Source organism: Salvelinus alpinus, chromosome 13 (assembly GCF_045679555.1).
Source record: "Salvelinus alpinus chromosome 13, SLU_Salpinus.1, whole genome shotgun sequence".
Classification (NCBI taxonomy): Eukaryota; Metazoa; Chordata; class Actinopteri; order Salmoniformes; family Salmonidae; genus Salvelinus; species Salvelinus alpinus.
The window spans coordinates 14,151,156-14,168,470 of record NC_092098.1 but is presented as its reverse complement, the minus strand read 5'-3'; the positions used below and the strand labels follow the sequence as shown (position 1 = coordinate 14,168,470).

Genomic DNA, 17,315 nt, shown 5'->3' with positions numbered 1-17,315 from the left:
ATGTGTTAGCAGGTTTACAACGCATACTCCCACAGCAGAAAGCTGGCTATGACTTTTAGAGCTACTCTGTTTTCAATTGGTTTATATAGTGCTGCGCTGTGCACCAATAGCATGCTTAACTGTACAAAGAGATCTACTCCCTCCTCCAGCCACAGCACAGTAGCCCATACAATGCACAGAGATGGTGAGAGACGGAGCTGTGCTCAATCATTCATTCACAATGGAATTAGATACTTGGTTAAAAAGGAGAGGTGATCAATAACAATTTCGTTGGAATATTTTATTTTAAGCATGTTTTCCACATGTTATTTTTTCGGGATATAGCAATATGAAGAAATTGAGCTTGAAGGAGAGAACGTGCCTCAGTGATTGGAGGGGACTACTGCAATGGCTGTTGTGTTTCTGTTTGTCTTGGAATAAAACAGGAGCCGAGATTCGTTATACAGTTCCGGAGGAACTGAGCTTGGGATCCGTGGTTGGAAATATAGCAAAAGATCTGGGGTTGGAAGTATCAGAGATTTCGTTCCGTGAAATGAGGATAGCGTCTGTAGCTGGTAAGCAGTATTTCAGTGTGGATTTAGGTAAGGGCGAGCTAGTTGTCAGCGATAGAATTGACAGAGAAAGTCTGTGCGGACAAAGCGCCAGTTGCCTCTTGCCATTAGAAGTCATCATTGAGAACCCTCTGCAGCTTCACAGAGTGGAAGTTGACATTCAGGATATAAATGATAATGCTCCTCATTTTCAATCATCTGAGCGCACATTGAAAATAGCAGAATCCACTGCCCCAGGTATGCGATTTTCTTTGGAGAGCGCGCAGGATCCTGACGTTGGCGATAATTCTTTAAAATCGTATACTCTCAGCAAAAACGAACATTTCAGCTTGGAAATAAAGGATCAAGATGACGGAAGAAAAGTTCCGGAATTATGTCTGGAGAAAGCTTTGGACCGAGAGAATAAGGCTCGACATCAGCTGTTGTTAACCGCCCTTGATGGTGGCTCTCCAGTTAGATCTGGGACCTCACAGATTATAATTATTGTCTTAGATAACAACGATAACAACCCCATATTCAAGCATCCGTTAAACAAAGTATCTCTAAACGAAAACACTCCACAGGGCACGTCTTTCCTAAAGGTCGAGGCAAACGATTTAGATGATGGCCCAAATGGAGAGATCGAATACTCTTTTGGTGACCATACTGCACAGTCTGTAAAGGCTTTGTTTGAAATTGATCCAAAAACGGGGGAAATGTATTTGAAGGGTACGCTGGATTACGAGAGCACTCCCTCGTACCGAATCGAAATTATTGCTCAAGACAAAGGCATGCCTGAGATGGAAGGACAGTGCAACGTTCAGATTGATGTCATAGATGTCAATGATAACTCTCCCCAAATTAGCCTCACATCTAAACCAAGCCCAGTGCGCGAGAACGCACCCAAAGGGACTGTAGTGGCTTTGATTAGTGCACGGGACCCTGACTCTGGAGACAATGGAAAGGTGACACTACAAATCCCACCAAGCTATCCTTTTACATTGGAACCTTCCATCTCCAGTCATTACGCACTAGTCACCAATGGTGTTCTGGATCGTGAGACGTTCCCAGAGTACAGCATAGAGATAACGGCTACTGATGCGGGCTCCCCTCCGCTCACCAGCAAGAAAACCATCCCAGTCCGTATTCTGGATGTAAATGACAATCCACCTAGGTTTCCAGACACTGCGTACACTGTGTACGTCAATGAGAATAACACACCTGGTTATATTATATGCTCCGTGTCCGCATTGGATATGGATATTGGAGATAACGCCAAGATCTCCTATTCTATATTAGACTCTAAAGTACAAGACGTGTCTGTCTCGTCCTATATTTACATAAACTCAGATAACGGCAGCATCTACAGCATGCACTCGTTTGACTATGAGAAACTGAAGGTGTTTCAGATACAGGTCCAGGCAAAGGACCACGGCTCTCCGTCTCTGAACAGCAACGTCACGGTTCATGTTTTTATCCTGGACCAGAACGACAATGCTCCCGCTGTTATTTACCCTTCCACTGTCATGGGCTCTGTCTCCCATCAGAAGATGCCCCGGTCCGCTAAAGCAGGCCACCTCGCCACTAAGATATCGGCAGTGGACGCAGACTCGGGTCATAACGCCTGGATTTCCTATAGGCTGGTGGAGGCCACAGACTCGTCTCTGTTCAGTGTGAATCTTTACACAGGGGAGGTGAGGACTAAACGCGCTGTTTCAGAGCAGGATGACTCCTCTCAGAAGCTGCTTATAGAGATACAGGACAATGGGGAGCCGGTCCAGTCCGCCACAGTCACAGTCAACATACTGTTAGAGGACGGGCTCCACGAGCCCATCTCGGACTTCCGCCAGAAAACAGCCGAGCCCAGCAAGAGAAACAGTAAAATCACCTTTTATTTGATCGTCTCTCTGGCCTCAGTGTCCGTTTTGTCTTTGTTGACTTTTCTCATCTTAGTGGTGAAGTGCGTTAGAAACAGTAGGAGCAGCTCGAGTTGCTGTATCAGACGGGCTGACTCTGACGGATACAAGAATCAAAACAGAAACCTACAGCTCCAGCTCAACACTGACGGCCCTATTAAGTATGTGGAGGTCCTGGGAGGGGACATGTTGTCTCAGAGCCAGTCCTTCAGGTCGTGTCTCTCTCCAGTGTCCGAGTTCAGTGATTTCACCCTCGTTAAGCCCAGCAGCACCACTGACTTTCAGGACATGATAAACGTGCTTGATGCATCGTTACCTGATAGCACGTGGACGTTCGAGAGCCAACAGGTGAGCATAGACTGACTATGGTGACTGACATTCAGTCAGCACTCAACCCTCATGTGCATAATAGGAATGAGGACAGTGCTGTATTGTTTATTTATAAGCGGATGAATGTGGTACATAATGCATATAAGTCAAGGTATCAAGCATTTTATTCTATACGTGTGCGTTTGTGATGGTATTGGCCTACAATTGCTTTAAATATTTATTAACTGACTCAATTGAGTTGCCATATGACAACTCAGTTACTTTCGTGGCAATTTGTTATGATGTATGCATTGTTTCAGTTTCTATTCGTGAAGGCTCAGATAATTATTCTCCTGCTGGCACAAATATCGATTTACCAGATGTAGCTAAGCTTTTGCATGTTTTTTTCCAGAAGTCCAAGAGAATAAGGAAGACACTGTTGTATTGTATTATCATTATCTCCCCAATCTTTTCTTTTTTATTTGGCCCTCTTCTTCCTGTATTCCTTTACGAAAGTAACATCTGTTACTCTTAAAATCAGAACCAGTCTTTTATTGTGACTGTGTTCGTGTGTGCGTTCGCCCGCACGCGCGCTTATAGCAGATGTGACACAATGAATAGGACCCGCTTGTATTGTACTATTGAAGAGTTGCCTGTCTTTGTTTGGAGACCCAGGCACCTCCTCTGAAAAAAAGTTTCCTTTCAGTAGCTATAGGAACTTTGCGCGTCAAGGGAGTCGGTGTTAGCTTCTCCTCACTTATTTATTTTGCAATATGATATTTTACAGTTGTTGAAGCTCTAGCAGACTTATTTTTTAACCTGTGTGGTTCAGAATCAAGTAGGATATTTTCCTGACATGAGGAGTTGAACAATGGGAGTTTTGGACACAAGGAGAAAGGCCGCGGGAAGGCCTCTGTTCTGCCTGTTTCTCTCAGCTTTATACAGAGCATCATTTTCCGCTGAACTTTCTTATTCCGTACTAGAGGAATTAAAACCGGGGGCTTTTGTCGGGGACATAGCGAAGGCCTTGGGCCTCAACATACCAACGCTTTTAAACAGAAATCCACGAGTTATGTCGGAGTCTAATGCTAAGTATTTTGACGTGAATGCGAGTGGAGTTTTAGTTGTCAGACAAACCATGGACAGAGAAAGTCTTTGTGGATTAACTTTGACATGTTCTCTTACTGTTCAACTTGTTCTTCAGAACCCTCTGGAATTACACCGTGTTGTTGTGGAGATAGTGGATGTAAATGACAATTCTCCTCAGTTTCCATCAGGAAATATTTATCTTGAAGTGTCTGAGGCAGCCGCGCCGGGCACTAGGTTTGGTTTGGACAGCGCGCAAGATCTATACGTAGACGTCAACTCATTACGCACATTCACTCTCAGTCCTAACGACTGTTTCATATTGAAACTTGAATCAAAAAGTGATGGCAGCAAATTCCCCGAGTTATTATTGGACAAACCGCTAGACAGGGAAAAGCAGGCGGTGTTTCACCTGCTACTTACGACTGCAGACGGCAGACAGCCACAGAAATCAGGGACTACCTCTGTTGTTATCGATATACTAGATGTCAATGATAATGCCCCGGTATTTGACCAACCAATTAAAACTGTTAGTTTGTTTGAAAACTCTCCACAGGGCACTTTAGTGACTAAACTCAATGCATCGGATGCTGATTATGGTCATAATGGAAAGATATCTTACCACTTTAGTAAGTACACCTCAGAAACAGCGCTGAAACTTTTCACTGTGGATCCCATAAGTGGAGAAATCCGAGTGAAAGGGGAGGTTGATTATGAAATGTCGGACATTTATGACATCACTGTGCAAGCCAGGGATAGAGGGACCCCTGCCATGGAGTGCCCCTGCCACATTAAAATCAAAATAATAGACGTGAACGACAACAGTCCGAAGATCATCATAAACTCACTATCTGAAATGGTCCAGGAGGATGTGGAATCAGGCACTGTTATAGCTCTGATTAGTATCAGGGACATGGACGCTGGTAGAAACGGGGAGGTTAACGTCCACATCCCCCCTGGGCTGCCATTTAGGTTGATATCCCCCTTTGAGGAGCACTATACCCTGGTGACAGACGGCCCTTTGGACCAAGAGGCTGTGTCTGAATACACCATCATCGTGACAGCCACAGACTCCGGCTCTCCCCCTCGCTCTGCACAACAGTTCTTTATGATCACTCTTTCAGATGTAAATGACAACGCCCCCCTCTTCTCCCAGTCCTCCTACTCTGTTGATATAGCGGAGAACAATGCCCCTGGTGCGCTCATTCTGACTGTGTCTGCGTTCGACCAGGACCTGGGCCAGAACGCTCACCTCTCCTTCACCATCCTGGAGAGTGAGGTGCAGGGCTCGCCTGTGTCCTCTTTTGTCTACATAAACTCTAAGAACGGGAACCTGTATGCAGTGCGAGCCCTCGACCACGAGCAGATGAATGTGTTCTGGGTGCAGGTGCAGGTTAGGGACGCGGGGACACCTGTACAGAGCTCTAACGTGACTGTGCATGTGTTTGTGATTGATGAAAATGACCACTCTCCTGCCCTGATCTACCCCGCTCCGCCCCCAGACGGTGTGCTGCAGCTGTCTGTGCCCCGCTTGGCTAGCAAAGGCCACCTGGTCAACAGGGTGGTGTGTGTGGACGAAGACAGTGGGCACAACGCCTGGCTCTTCTACAGTCTCTCTGGGAGGGATGCAGGGCTCTTTCATGTTGGGGCCCACAGCGGGGAGGTGCGAACAGCCCGTAGATTTGAGGAGGAAGATATTACGTTCACTATCATAGTGCTGGTGCAGGACAATGGTATGCCCGCTCTCTCCACCAGTGTGTCAGTCAATATTACTGTGTCTGAGAAGGGTACAGACGCGTCCTCTCAGATCAGGAGGGCTCCCTCCAGGCAACAGAGTGGGGGGTCTGGCCTCACCCTGGCTCTGATTGGCTGTCTGACTTGCGTCTCCATTGTGTGTTTGGTGGTAATTGTTGCCATGGTGATGCGCTGGATGAGATACAGAGGATACCTGACTTGGTTGGGCCTGGGCACCAGGCAGGCCCTTCACTCCCACTCTCATAAAGACCTCCACCTGCAGCTCAATAAAGACGGGCCTCTGCGCTACATGAAGGTGGTGGGGCCTCAGGAGCCGCACACACATACCTACAGACCCTGTTACCCCACCCTCTCCAGCAGTGACAGGGACTTTGTGTTCGTTAAGACTCCCATGATGAACCAGAACACTCTGAGTGTAACCCTCACCAACAAACACACTAGCAAAGCCAAAAAGGTGAGTTCTCTCAAAACGAATACCGTATTCATTTCAGTTGGCAAAAGAGACAAGACCTGACTTAAACATGACTGTGTATTTGTGTTAGTGAACGCATGTGGGTGTTTAATTGTAAAGCACTCGTGGTTACCTCTCAGGCAAGTACAGAGTGATTTAATTGTGTTGAACTCTCAGCAAACTACAGACTGTTTTGTTTGGCAGTGAATCCTCTTGCCTGCCTGGGAGGAGGCTGAACATTTTATAGGACTGCAGGGGGAACCTCTCTGTAGTAGACAGGCTATTACAGTGAGCGTGTTCTCACTCAACATGTGTTCCTTTGCACAGTGATGGGGATGGGGAGGGACATGATGAGTAGGATGTGGGGGTATATGGCAGTACAGGTCATATAATGAGGATATTGGGGTCAGCTGTTGACCTTTGACTGCTTATTGAATGAGGTGAAGCTAATAGATTGGGGTTGTTGCCCTGAACCTATAGCCAGTAGCCACCTCTCATGACCTCACCAAACAGAGTGTCTGCCTCTCTCTCTGTCTGTCTGTGACTCATTCCTTTAGCTGGCAACACTCGGAGTCAAGGCTCAGTCATACTTAGATTGAAATAGACCTTCATAAAGAGGATGGCCTTTTATTGTATCCTGAAAGGATGCCAGAATGGTTGACCTGCTTTAACCAGACCTATATTTGTCATATCGCTGAGCATTTCTGTGTATTGAACTGTATGACTCCTTAAAGCTTCATATAAAACGACAGTAATATCTGCTGCATGGCACATCACCCTTCATAGAGAGTAGTCCAGTGTATGAGAGTATTACAGTCCTGGCCAAAGGGCTTCTCTAGGCTTCAGGCCTGGCAGTGCTCTGTCCTTGTAATCCAGCCCAGGGTTTAGAGGATCAGTGGGGCAGGGGAGGGCTGCAGATTACTGCCCCACTGACAGACTCTCTCTGACAGGCAGAACTGGCCAGAAGCACAGCCCTACTAAACCCATAGATGGAGCCTGGATTTGGCTAATGATCTAGGGTGTTGAATGAGATATATTGTATCCTAATCTACAGCAGATAAAGCTTGGGTGGACCACTTTTTTTGACAATATGTTGGGAGAACTCTAGTTAAAGCTTTATCATTATTTAACTTGTTTTGAAGTTGCCTGTAACAGGAGTATGTTTGATGATCCTTCCTCTCAGCGGACTCGCTCAAGCACAGCACTGACACAATAGCTTGTTCAATAATTCACACACATTCTCTCACACTGCTCTCTCACACTGCTCTCTCACACTGCTCTCTCACACTGCTCTCTCTCACACTGCTCTCTCTATCGCTCTCTCTACCACTCTCTCTACCGCTCTCTCTTTCGCGCTCTCTCTTTCTTACTCTCCTCTCCCCATGGCCCTGTGACATTTTCTTTCTTCATGGCCCACTGAAGGACAAAATGGTTTCCAGTGCTGATGACTGAAGATGATATGCCTCCATAGACATCAGTGGAGGAACAGCCTGTGTGTCTGCCACTACACATTCTAACAGTATATTTCCTCGCCTCTCTCCCTCCAGCAAAAACCACCCAACAATGACTGGCGCTTTACCCAGCAGGGACAGAGACCCGGACCCAGTGGGTAAGTGTTCAGCTCATTTAAATATACGCAGTACACACACACACACACACACACACACACACACACACACACACACACACACACACACACACACACACACACACACACACACACACACACACACACACACACACACACACACACACACACACACACACACACACACACACACACACACACGTCTCTCGTACGTATACACGTTCACACTTGCATTTTACTTAACGTGAATTAATCATGTGTGACTATGATATGCATTCCATTGAAAGGCAGTTGTGTGTTTGAACAGACAGTACAGATTGGTTCCCCACTACTCTACGCAAAGATCCAATAACACTGGCACTACTGACCGGCAAAATAATGGGTAATCTAATGGCTGTTATACAGTAGTTGTGTTAGTAGAGTCCTACTAGTAGCAGTGATTTGTCGATACTGTGATGATTGTGAAGCTGTAAGTGTACTTACAGAAGAAATCAATGAATCGCAATCCGATGGCTGTAGTGTGAGTGAGGTTTGAGGTACAATGCAATGGTAGTTGTTGATGTGACATGTGGTGCCTCATTGATTTAGCAAAAGATGCTTGGATTATCTCACAGATCTTGGCTTAACAGATTGTGGCTCTACTGGTGGAGAAACTGTTGAGCATCTGAGTGTTGTGAAGTTATTAGCCACTGATTACATACCGTATCATTCATAGAAAGTGTCATAGTAGATTCCTTAACATAAAGACAATTACTTGTAATTTGTCATTGTACTATTCTAGTTCGTGCTGGCACAAAATAGAAGTTGATTCACTATGCACACTGTATATACAAAACTATGTGGACACTCCTTCAAATTAGTGGATTCGGCTATTTCAACCACACCTGTTGCTGACAGGTGTAGAAAATCGAGCACACAGCCATGCAATCTCCGTAGAAAAACATTGGTAGCAGAATGGCCTTACTGAAGATCTCAGTGACTTTCAACCTGGCACCGTCATAGGATGCCACCTTTCCAAGAAGTCAGTTCGGCAAATTTATGCCCTGCTAGAGCTGCCCCGGTCAACTGTAAGTGCTGTTATTGTGAAGTGGAAACATCTAGGAGTAGCAACGACTCAGCCGCAAAGTGGTAGGGCACACAAGCTCACAGAACGGGACTGCCGTGTGCTGAAGCGCGTAGTGTGTAAAAATTGTCTGTCCTCGGTTGAAACACTTACTACTGAGTTCCAAACTGCCTTTGGAAGCAACGTCAGCTGTTCGTCGGGAGCTTCATGAAATGGGTTTCCATGGCCGAGCAGCCACACACAAGCCTAAGATCACCATGCGCAATGGCAAATATCGGCTGGAGTGGTGTAAAGCTCACCGCCATTGGGCTCTGGAGCAGTGGATAAGCCTTCTCTGGAGTGATGAATCACGTTTCACCATTTGGCAGTCCGATGGACAAATCTGGGTTTGGCGGATGCCAGGAGAACGCTTCCTGCCCCAATGCATAGTGCCAACTGTAAAGTTTGGTGGTGGAGGAATAATGGTTTGGGCCTCATGATTCGGTCTAGGCCCCTTAGTTCCAGTGAAGGGAAATCTTAACGCTACAGCATACAATCGCCCAACATCAGTGCCCAACCTCACTAATGCTCTTGTGGCTAAATTGAAGCAAGTCTCCGCAGCAATGTTCCAACATCTAGTGGAAAGCCTTCCCATAAGAGTGGAGGCTGTTATACCAGAAAAGGAGGGCCCATGATTTTGGAATGAGATGTTTGTGTCCACATACTTTTGGTCATGCAGTGTAGTTCATTAGATAGAAACTGAACATGAACCTGGTTGGCTAATGAAGGAGTCCATCTGACTGGCATTGGACTGAAAGAGTGAGAGGTGATCATCTGTGTTTCAGCACGTACAGATACAGCACCAGCACCCAGCAGAGATGGACACCGTACAGCAAGGCGAGGTAGAGTAGAGTGGCTTTGCTGACTGTGCAAGGCGGCGTCCTGCTCTCATACATGCTGGTGTCTGACAGGCTGTTGGCTTGGCGGAGCTGTGTGTAGACAAGCTTGGCTTCTGGCTGTTGAGCGTGTGATAATGTGTAAATGCTCTTGCGGTCTAGCTGTGTTTTTAAAATGGGTCGAGGCTTTGTGGAGGTGTTTGTCGATGTGCAAAGCTCAGCATCGCTGCGTGGTCTGTGTTGTATACTTGGGTTTGGAGGCTTCGCTGAACTGTGTAGTTTGTCCTTTTATTCGTAGCGTAGATTTCCATGTCCCTGTGGTTCTGTCGGCCTGTTTCTGTCTATCTGTGTGTGTGAGTGTATGTGTGTAAGCTTGCGCGCATGTGTGTGTTACTGACTCCCATATGGATGTAATAAACCCAACAAACTCAATGAAACATTTTCTCCACAATCCTACATTGTAGATTTGACCAGTGGCAAATTAAGGGATTGAGAAGAACAATGATAACATCTGATCAACAATCCAGTCTCTTATTGATGAAACATACAGACATTCTCTCCTCTCTCCTCATCCCCCTCTTTTCTTTCTCTTTCTCTGATCCCCCCCCCCCACACACACACACACTCTAACACATAGAATAGGTACAAGGCACATAGCATCCGAACAGCATCTGAACAGCTCGTTTAGTCTCTACTCTGTGTGTGAGTGTCTGCTTGCATATTATGTCTCTGTGCTAACTATTAACATGTATAGTGCTTCCTGATCCAATGTCTTCTCCCAGCCTCCATCTCCTCTGTGCTCTGTGATGCAGGTGCTCACTCAAAATGGCTTCTGGAGGCTTGGTGTCGCCATGCTGACAATCATGATGGGAGGAGAGTGTGTGTGTGTGTGTGTGTGTGAGAGAGAGAGGTTTAGATTATGTGAGAGTGTATGTGTTCATGAGAGAGTGAGAGTCACGGTGAAAGAGAGAGATTTGAGTGTATCTCTTATACTGACTCATCCCCCTCCTCTCCTCCAGAGCTGGCCCCCATCCTGACGGGGCAGGTGGTGCTATAGTTGGAACAGGACCCTGGCCCAACCCCCCCACTGAGGCTGAACAGCTCCAGGCTCTGATGGCTGCTGCCAACGGTGAGTCTGTGGCCTACATATCCCAGAAATCACATTTCCTTCTCTCTGTCGTCCGCTACCTCACAAGGTTCCTCCATGGATAGTTGTATGGGAGGGAAAGAGGGAAAGAGGGAAAGAGGGAAAGAGGGAAAGAGGGAAAGAGGGAAAGAGAAAGGGAGAGAGAGAGCATCTGTTCATGCATTCTAACAGAGAGGGGACTGGTGACACTGAAATATCTCTGTTCTCTGTTGAGGACTGATACTGCATACAAATGGGGAGATGGAGAGCTCTCTGCCACTGGGTAGAGCTACAGAGAGAGCCCTGTTAGAGAGCAGCATCTCAGGCACTAGATTCTTAGTGCATACGACTTGATTAGATCAGAGTGGCGGTTGATAAGGAAACAGCACATCCTTCCTTTGTGTGACCCCATTAGGACACAGAGAGAGAGAGAGAGTCTGCCAAGTACACATGTATAGAACACAGTGTGTCTCAGCAGTCCCTGTGTGTGAATGAACCAACGCATGAGGAATATGGGACACAGAGCTCTTTGTTTCAATGCTCCATAGCTGTAGTCACCCACAAACCTGCACACTGCCTCTCTCTCTATTAGTGTGCAATTAGTTAGTTTAATCCTCAATTCCAAATTATATTTGATGATATCTGAATGTACTGCGTTTAGTTGTTTACATCTGTTCTGTGTGAGAGAGCGGAGGTTCTATATGCTGTGAGTGTGGGGGAGGAAAGGGGCTGGTTTGGAACAGTGCTGAGCTGGAGCTGCAATGCAGTGCAAAAATGACCCTCAGTTAGGAGAGTTCCTCTCTCTTCACAGCATCACAACACACCCAGCTATAACCGTTTCTCCCTCCCTCCCTTCTCTCTCAGAGGTGAGTGAAGCGACAGCAACCCTAGGCCCCCGCTACAACGCCCAGTTCCCCATGCAGCATGTGCCCGATTACCGCCAGAACGTCTACATCCCCGGCAGCACGGCCACCCTGACAACCAACCCCCAGCAGATGATGCCCCAGCCGGCCCTGCAGGGCCCGCCTCAGGCCATACCCCAGGTCGATGTCCCCAACGCTGCCCAGACCCCCGCCAGCAAGAAGAAGACCACCAAGAAGGACAAGAAGTAAGCCAAGCTAACACCAAGCCCCATCGCCACATAAACCAAGACCCTGACCCCCATACTGCCGAGTGTCTTCCCTCATTGGAAGCCTTGATCTTTGTTTTTCTTATGCTATTCAATCTGATAGTTCAATCTGATAGTCCCAGAATTTTGGATGTTTGTGAGCATATGTCACTTTGCAAATGTTTGTAATGGGCAACCGCTGTACTTCTAGCTTCTATGGTCATCACAGCTTACTTCAGGCAGAGGTTATTGGTGTGTTCTATGTGGGGTGGGAGGGGGAGGAAGATTACATTAGATTTATATTGGATCCAGATGGATTTCAGGGACCTGGAATTCATGTAGTGACCTAGCTCTGTATTATAGCATTCTAAAGAAAATCAAAAAAACAAAAAAAAACTATCTGATGGTTTGTTTTATTAAACCGTTCGATGTTTCTCTAAAATGCCAAGTAGTTCTGCTTCTTATGGTGACACGGATTACGCGTACACCTTGTTAGGTTTCTTTAGAGAACTTGCTTTAGCTCTTTTTAAGGGATGAAATAGACAAGACATGCATGATTCATCCTGAAGATGAAGAACCACTGAAGATGAGCCTACACTAACATACATTTAAAAAAAGAGGCTAGCTTAACTTCATCAGGAAAGTACCAATGTCATGAGAATGCATACTGTAGCATTAACAACTTAAAACGCCTGGAAGGTTCAATGTAGTTATATGACTAGCAAGCAAAAGAACGGATGCTCATTTAATGTTACTTACAATGGTGACCATCAAAGTATATTCAGCTGCTTTTTAAAATCTTGCCCAAGCAGGATTCTGTGGTTATTTACATCACCCGAGCCACGATTGTCACCTTTTTCCATCATTGTTGGTAGAATCCCGTAGAGTGGCATTAAAGCATAACTTTGTTCATATAATGTAACATTGTAAAGATGGATCAGTGTTTTATTAACTTAGAACCAACATTATTTAGATATTATATCAGCGTTGTTTTAACGTTGTATCAACATTATGCCGGGCTGGCCCAGTGTGATTGGCTCTGCACTGTGGGTTTCTCTAAGGCTCATAGACAGTCCTGCGACCACGCCCCCAGGGTTGGGTGTGTGGTAAGGACAGAGGAGGGGAAAGGGTGAACAGTCTCTGTCCTCTTGCCACATGTACAGTATCTCTCCGGCTATGACAGCCGGTAAATGTGCTCTCATCACCTCTTCAGTTCACAGTCTTTATTCCTTAGTTCTCTAGGAGAACCTTGACCAGACCACATGTTCAGTACACTACAACTCCAGGCACTGTAGGATGTTCTGTATGGACCGTTTACAGAATCCTATGGATAAGCCTTGTTGCGGAGTTCAGGGCCATATCAGGACCATGGACAGAGACCATCTCTATCTCCACTTCTAGCAGCAGTCTGGGGCACAGATAATATTTTCAGTCCATCCTTTAACCTGCCAAAACCCCAGATGCACAGACACCCTGCCCCCATGTAAATAAGACACATAGCCAGTCTGTATGAATCTTAGAGAGACACATCACTCTCTCACCACAACCACACAGCTGGCTAGTATTGGAATGTTTTGAATATTTTTCAACAAAAAAAGATGTGTTTCAGATGAAATGTAGTGGTGTAGTGACTAAGAGTTGAGCTGACTGATTTAACCGAGCTGTAAATAAAACTAAAACTTTCAACAGACAGTCGTAGCTAGAGGCTTGTGAAATTTGTCGTGCATATTTTTGTGTTTTCTCTCTATCGCATTCTTTCTTTGGTCACTCCAAACTTTAAAGTGTAACACTCAACACCTAAATGTCTTTAAAGTGTGATTCCAATTCCCTGTACCTCTTCCTGTGTCTGTGATTTGAATCAATTGTTTATGCTAATGGAATGCAACCCTTGCTCATATGGATATAAATATATATGCATCTTCCGCTGGAATAGTCCTCTGTATTCTATTGTATTATCTTTCCTATTAAATTGCTTAGCGCTTCTCCCTGTTACACTCTTATTTTATATGCTAATATTTATATCGCTGTTTATTTGTTTGTTTTTGTTTACTCTTTGAACACTGACATTTCCAAATAAAAATGTATTCTAAAATCATGTCTTCTCCTTAGAATTGGTTGTGTTTTACTGATGAATGGTGTTCTGTTAGCTGGCAGGAGGCAGGGGATTATCATAGCTAATGGCAGAGGCTATATTGGAGCCTGTCTGTTGGAGTTGACTGAACTGGTGCCATGGCTCTGCTAGAAGCATTCCACTCTTTGTTCAGCACAGTTTAGCCACAGACGGTGGAGTGGAGCGGGATCCTAACCCTATACCTACCCCTCACACATGCCTAGTTTTCCCCGTTTATAACATGCTAAACCTCACACACGCCTACGTTTCCATGTTTATAACATGCTAAACTTCACACATTCCTAGTTTCCGTGTATATAACATGCTAAACCTCACACATGCCTAGTTTTCCCCGTTTATAACATGCTAAACCTCACACACACTTAGTTTTCCGTGTTTATAACATGCTAAACCTCTCACATCCCTAGTTTTCCGTGTTTATAACATGCTAAACCTCACACACGCCTCGTTTTCCGTGTTTATAACATGCTAAACCTCACACACGCCTAGTTTTCTGTGTTTATAACATGCTAAACCGCACACATCCCTAGTTTTCCGTGTTTATAACATGCTAAACCTCACACATCCCTAGTTTTCCGTGTTTATAACATGCTAAACCTCACACATCCCTAGTTTTCCGTGTTTATAACATGCTAAACCTCACACACGCCTAGTTTTCCGTGTTTATAACATGCTAAACCTCACACATGCCTAGTTTTCCATGTTTCTAACATGCTAAACCTCACACACGCCTAGTTTTCCGTGTTTCTAACATGCTAAACCTCACACATGCCTAGTTTTACATGTTAATAACATGCTAAACCTCACACACACCTAGTTTTCCGTGTTTCTAACATGCTAAACCTCACACATGCCTAGTTTTACATGTTAATAACATGCTAAACCTCACACACACCTAGTTTCCGTGTATATAACATGCTAAACCTCACACGCCTAGTTTTCCCCATTTATAACATGCTAAACCTCACACATGCCTAGTTCTCCCCATTTATGACATGCTAAACCTCACACACGCCTAGTTTTCCCCGTTTATAATATGCTAAATCTCACACACGCCTAGTTTTCCACGTTTATAATATGCTAAATCTCACACACGCCTAGTTTTCCCCGTTTATAACATGCTAAACCTCACACACACCTAGTTTTCCCCGTTTATAACATGCTAAACCTCACATACACCTAGTTTTCCCCATGTATAACATGCTAAACCTCACATACACCTAGTTTTCCCCATTTATAACATGCTAAACCTCACACATGCCTAGTTTTCCCCATTTATAACATGCTAAACCTCACACACGCCTAGTTTTCCCCCAGTTTATAGCATTCTAAACTTAACACGTCTATTGTCTCTTTTCTCCAGGGCATTCCAAACCTCATACATACTTAATAGGGTCCCTTGTCAACTCAGCACGTAGCAAGACCATCAATTTAAGTGTATCTCTTCAGCTCATGTATTGACAACATAGAATGACACGTGTGTGGATGAACTGCTAGCTGAGTGATGGATCCCAGTCCATTTTCCCCTCCATGCTCAGAAATCTCTTTTCAACCAAGATGAGCAGTTCTGTGGGCTCTTTAAATCCATAGCGCTCTGAATCAGACCTGACCTATTTTTCAGCCCACATTTCATCAACTGGGGAACGTGAAGGCAGAAAGACGTCAGAAAGACGTAAAACAGAATAGGGCTCTGTAGAGATTTGGGAAGTAGATCATAAACTCAAAGCCGTTTACAGTTATTTTGTCTTCAGAGGACAGAGCCATGACCTGCAGGGGGAGGAGTTACCCTGAACTGTGGACACTTTATAACGCCATTATAATGAATTACATCCTAATGACTTATGTCATCTTTTAACAACATAGATGTTAAAGTATGACAACCTACATAATGCCTTGATATGTACAATCAAATGTTGCTTGATTTAAGATCAAATACAGCGGCTTTGTTTTGGTCAGCAACCTAATCTAATCAAGTAGTTTGATTCCGTCATAAAGATGTGAGATTAATGTACTCTAAAGAACAAATTTAATAAAAATGAAAATCTCCTTTACAACGCATCCTATAGACTTCCATTGTGTAATGCATTTTACATTAGTGGACACATGCAGGCATCTCACTGTAGGTCCCACAATAACACTGGCCTGTCTATATATAGCTACAGGAAGTGCTGCAGTGGCAGACCCACACTCACTGAGTCACTGGGAGTGGCGTAACAGAACCCACACCCCCAATGATACAGCATGGGATGGTGTCAACACTAAGGGCTCTATTCAATCTGCATCACAGAAATGTTACAGATTGAACAATATAAATGTAAAGGTAATTTCCGATTGAGCCGATATATGCTGCGTTTAACTTAGATACAAATACGGCCTTAAATGTATATATATATATATATATATATAGTACCAGTCAAATGTTTGGTCACACCTACTCATTCCAGAGATTCTCTTTATTTTTTTCTATTTTCTACATTGTAGAATAATAGTGAAGACATTAAAACTATGAAATAACACATATGGAATCATGTACCACAGTAGTAAGCAAAAAAGCTGTTAAACAAATTAAAATATACATTATATTTTAAATTATTCAAAGTAGCCACCATTTGCCTCAATGACAGCTTTGCACGGTCTTTACATTCTCTCAACCAGCTTCACCTGTAATGCTTTTCCAATCGCCTTGAAGGAGTTCCCACATATGCTGAGCACTTGTTGGCTGCTTTTCCTTCACTCTGCGGTCCAACTTATCCCAAACCATCTCAATTGTGTTGAGGTTGGGTGATTGTGGAGGACAGGTCATCTGTTGCAGCACTCCATCACTCACCTTCTTGGTAAAATAGGCCTTACACAGCCTGCAGGTGTGTTGGGTCATTGTCCTGTTGAAAAACAAATGATATGCACACTAAGCACAAACCAGATGGGATGGAGTATCACTGCAGGATGCTGTGGTAGCCATGCTGGTTAAATGTGCCTTAATAAATCACTGACAGTATCACCAGCAGAGCACCCCCACACCATCACACCTCCTCCTCCATGCTTCACGGTGGGAACCACACATTCCTCTGAACAGTTGATGTTGAGATGTGTCTGTTACTTGAACTCTGTGAATCATTTATGTGGGTTGCAATCTGAGGTGCAGTTAACTCTAATGAACTTATCCTCTGCAGCAAAGGTAACTCTGGGTCTTCCTTTCCTGTGGCAGACCTCATGAGAGCCAGGTTCATCATAGTGCTTGATGGTTTTTACGACTGCATTTGAAGAAACTTTCAAAGTTCTTGACACTTCCGGATTGACTGACCTTCATGTCTTAAAGTAATGATGGACTGTCATTTCTCTTTGTTTATTTGAGCTGTTCTTGCCATCATATTGGCTTG

The 17,315-nt window shown here is 44.8% G+C and overlaps 1 protein-coding gene across 42 annotated transcripts in view; it reads left to right on the top strand.

Moving 5' to 3' along the window:
* The window catches only part of LOC139537164 (protocadherin gamma-C5-like), a 136,770-nt gene extending 122,868 nt beyond the window's left edge, over positions 1-13,902 (top strand). For 19 of the 42 annotated variants that reach the window (XM_071338155.1, XM_071338141.1, XM_071338151.1 and 16 more), the window contains exons 2-5: positions 7,595-7,656; positions 9,523-9,579; positions 10,593-10,702; positions 11,564-13,902. In XM_071338155.1, coding sequence (XP_071194256.1) covers positions 7,595-7,656; positions 9,523-9,579; positions 10,593-10,702; positions 11,564-11,811 — 477 coding nt within the window. In that variant the 3' untranslated portion in view covers positions 11,812-13,902. Of the gene's footprint in view, positions 1-22; positions 2,795-2,847; positions 6,051-7,594; positions 7,657-9,522; positions 9,580-10,592; positions 10,703-11,563 lie in introns of those variants that run through there. The other 23 variants (XM_071338174.1, XM_071338163.1, XM_071338171.1 and 20 more) reach the window with 5 other exon arrangements.
* Positions 13,903-17,315: the final 3,413 nt, after the last annotated feature.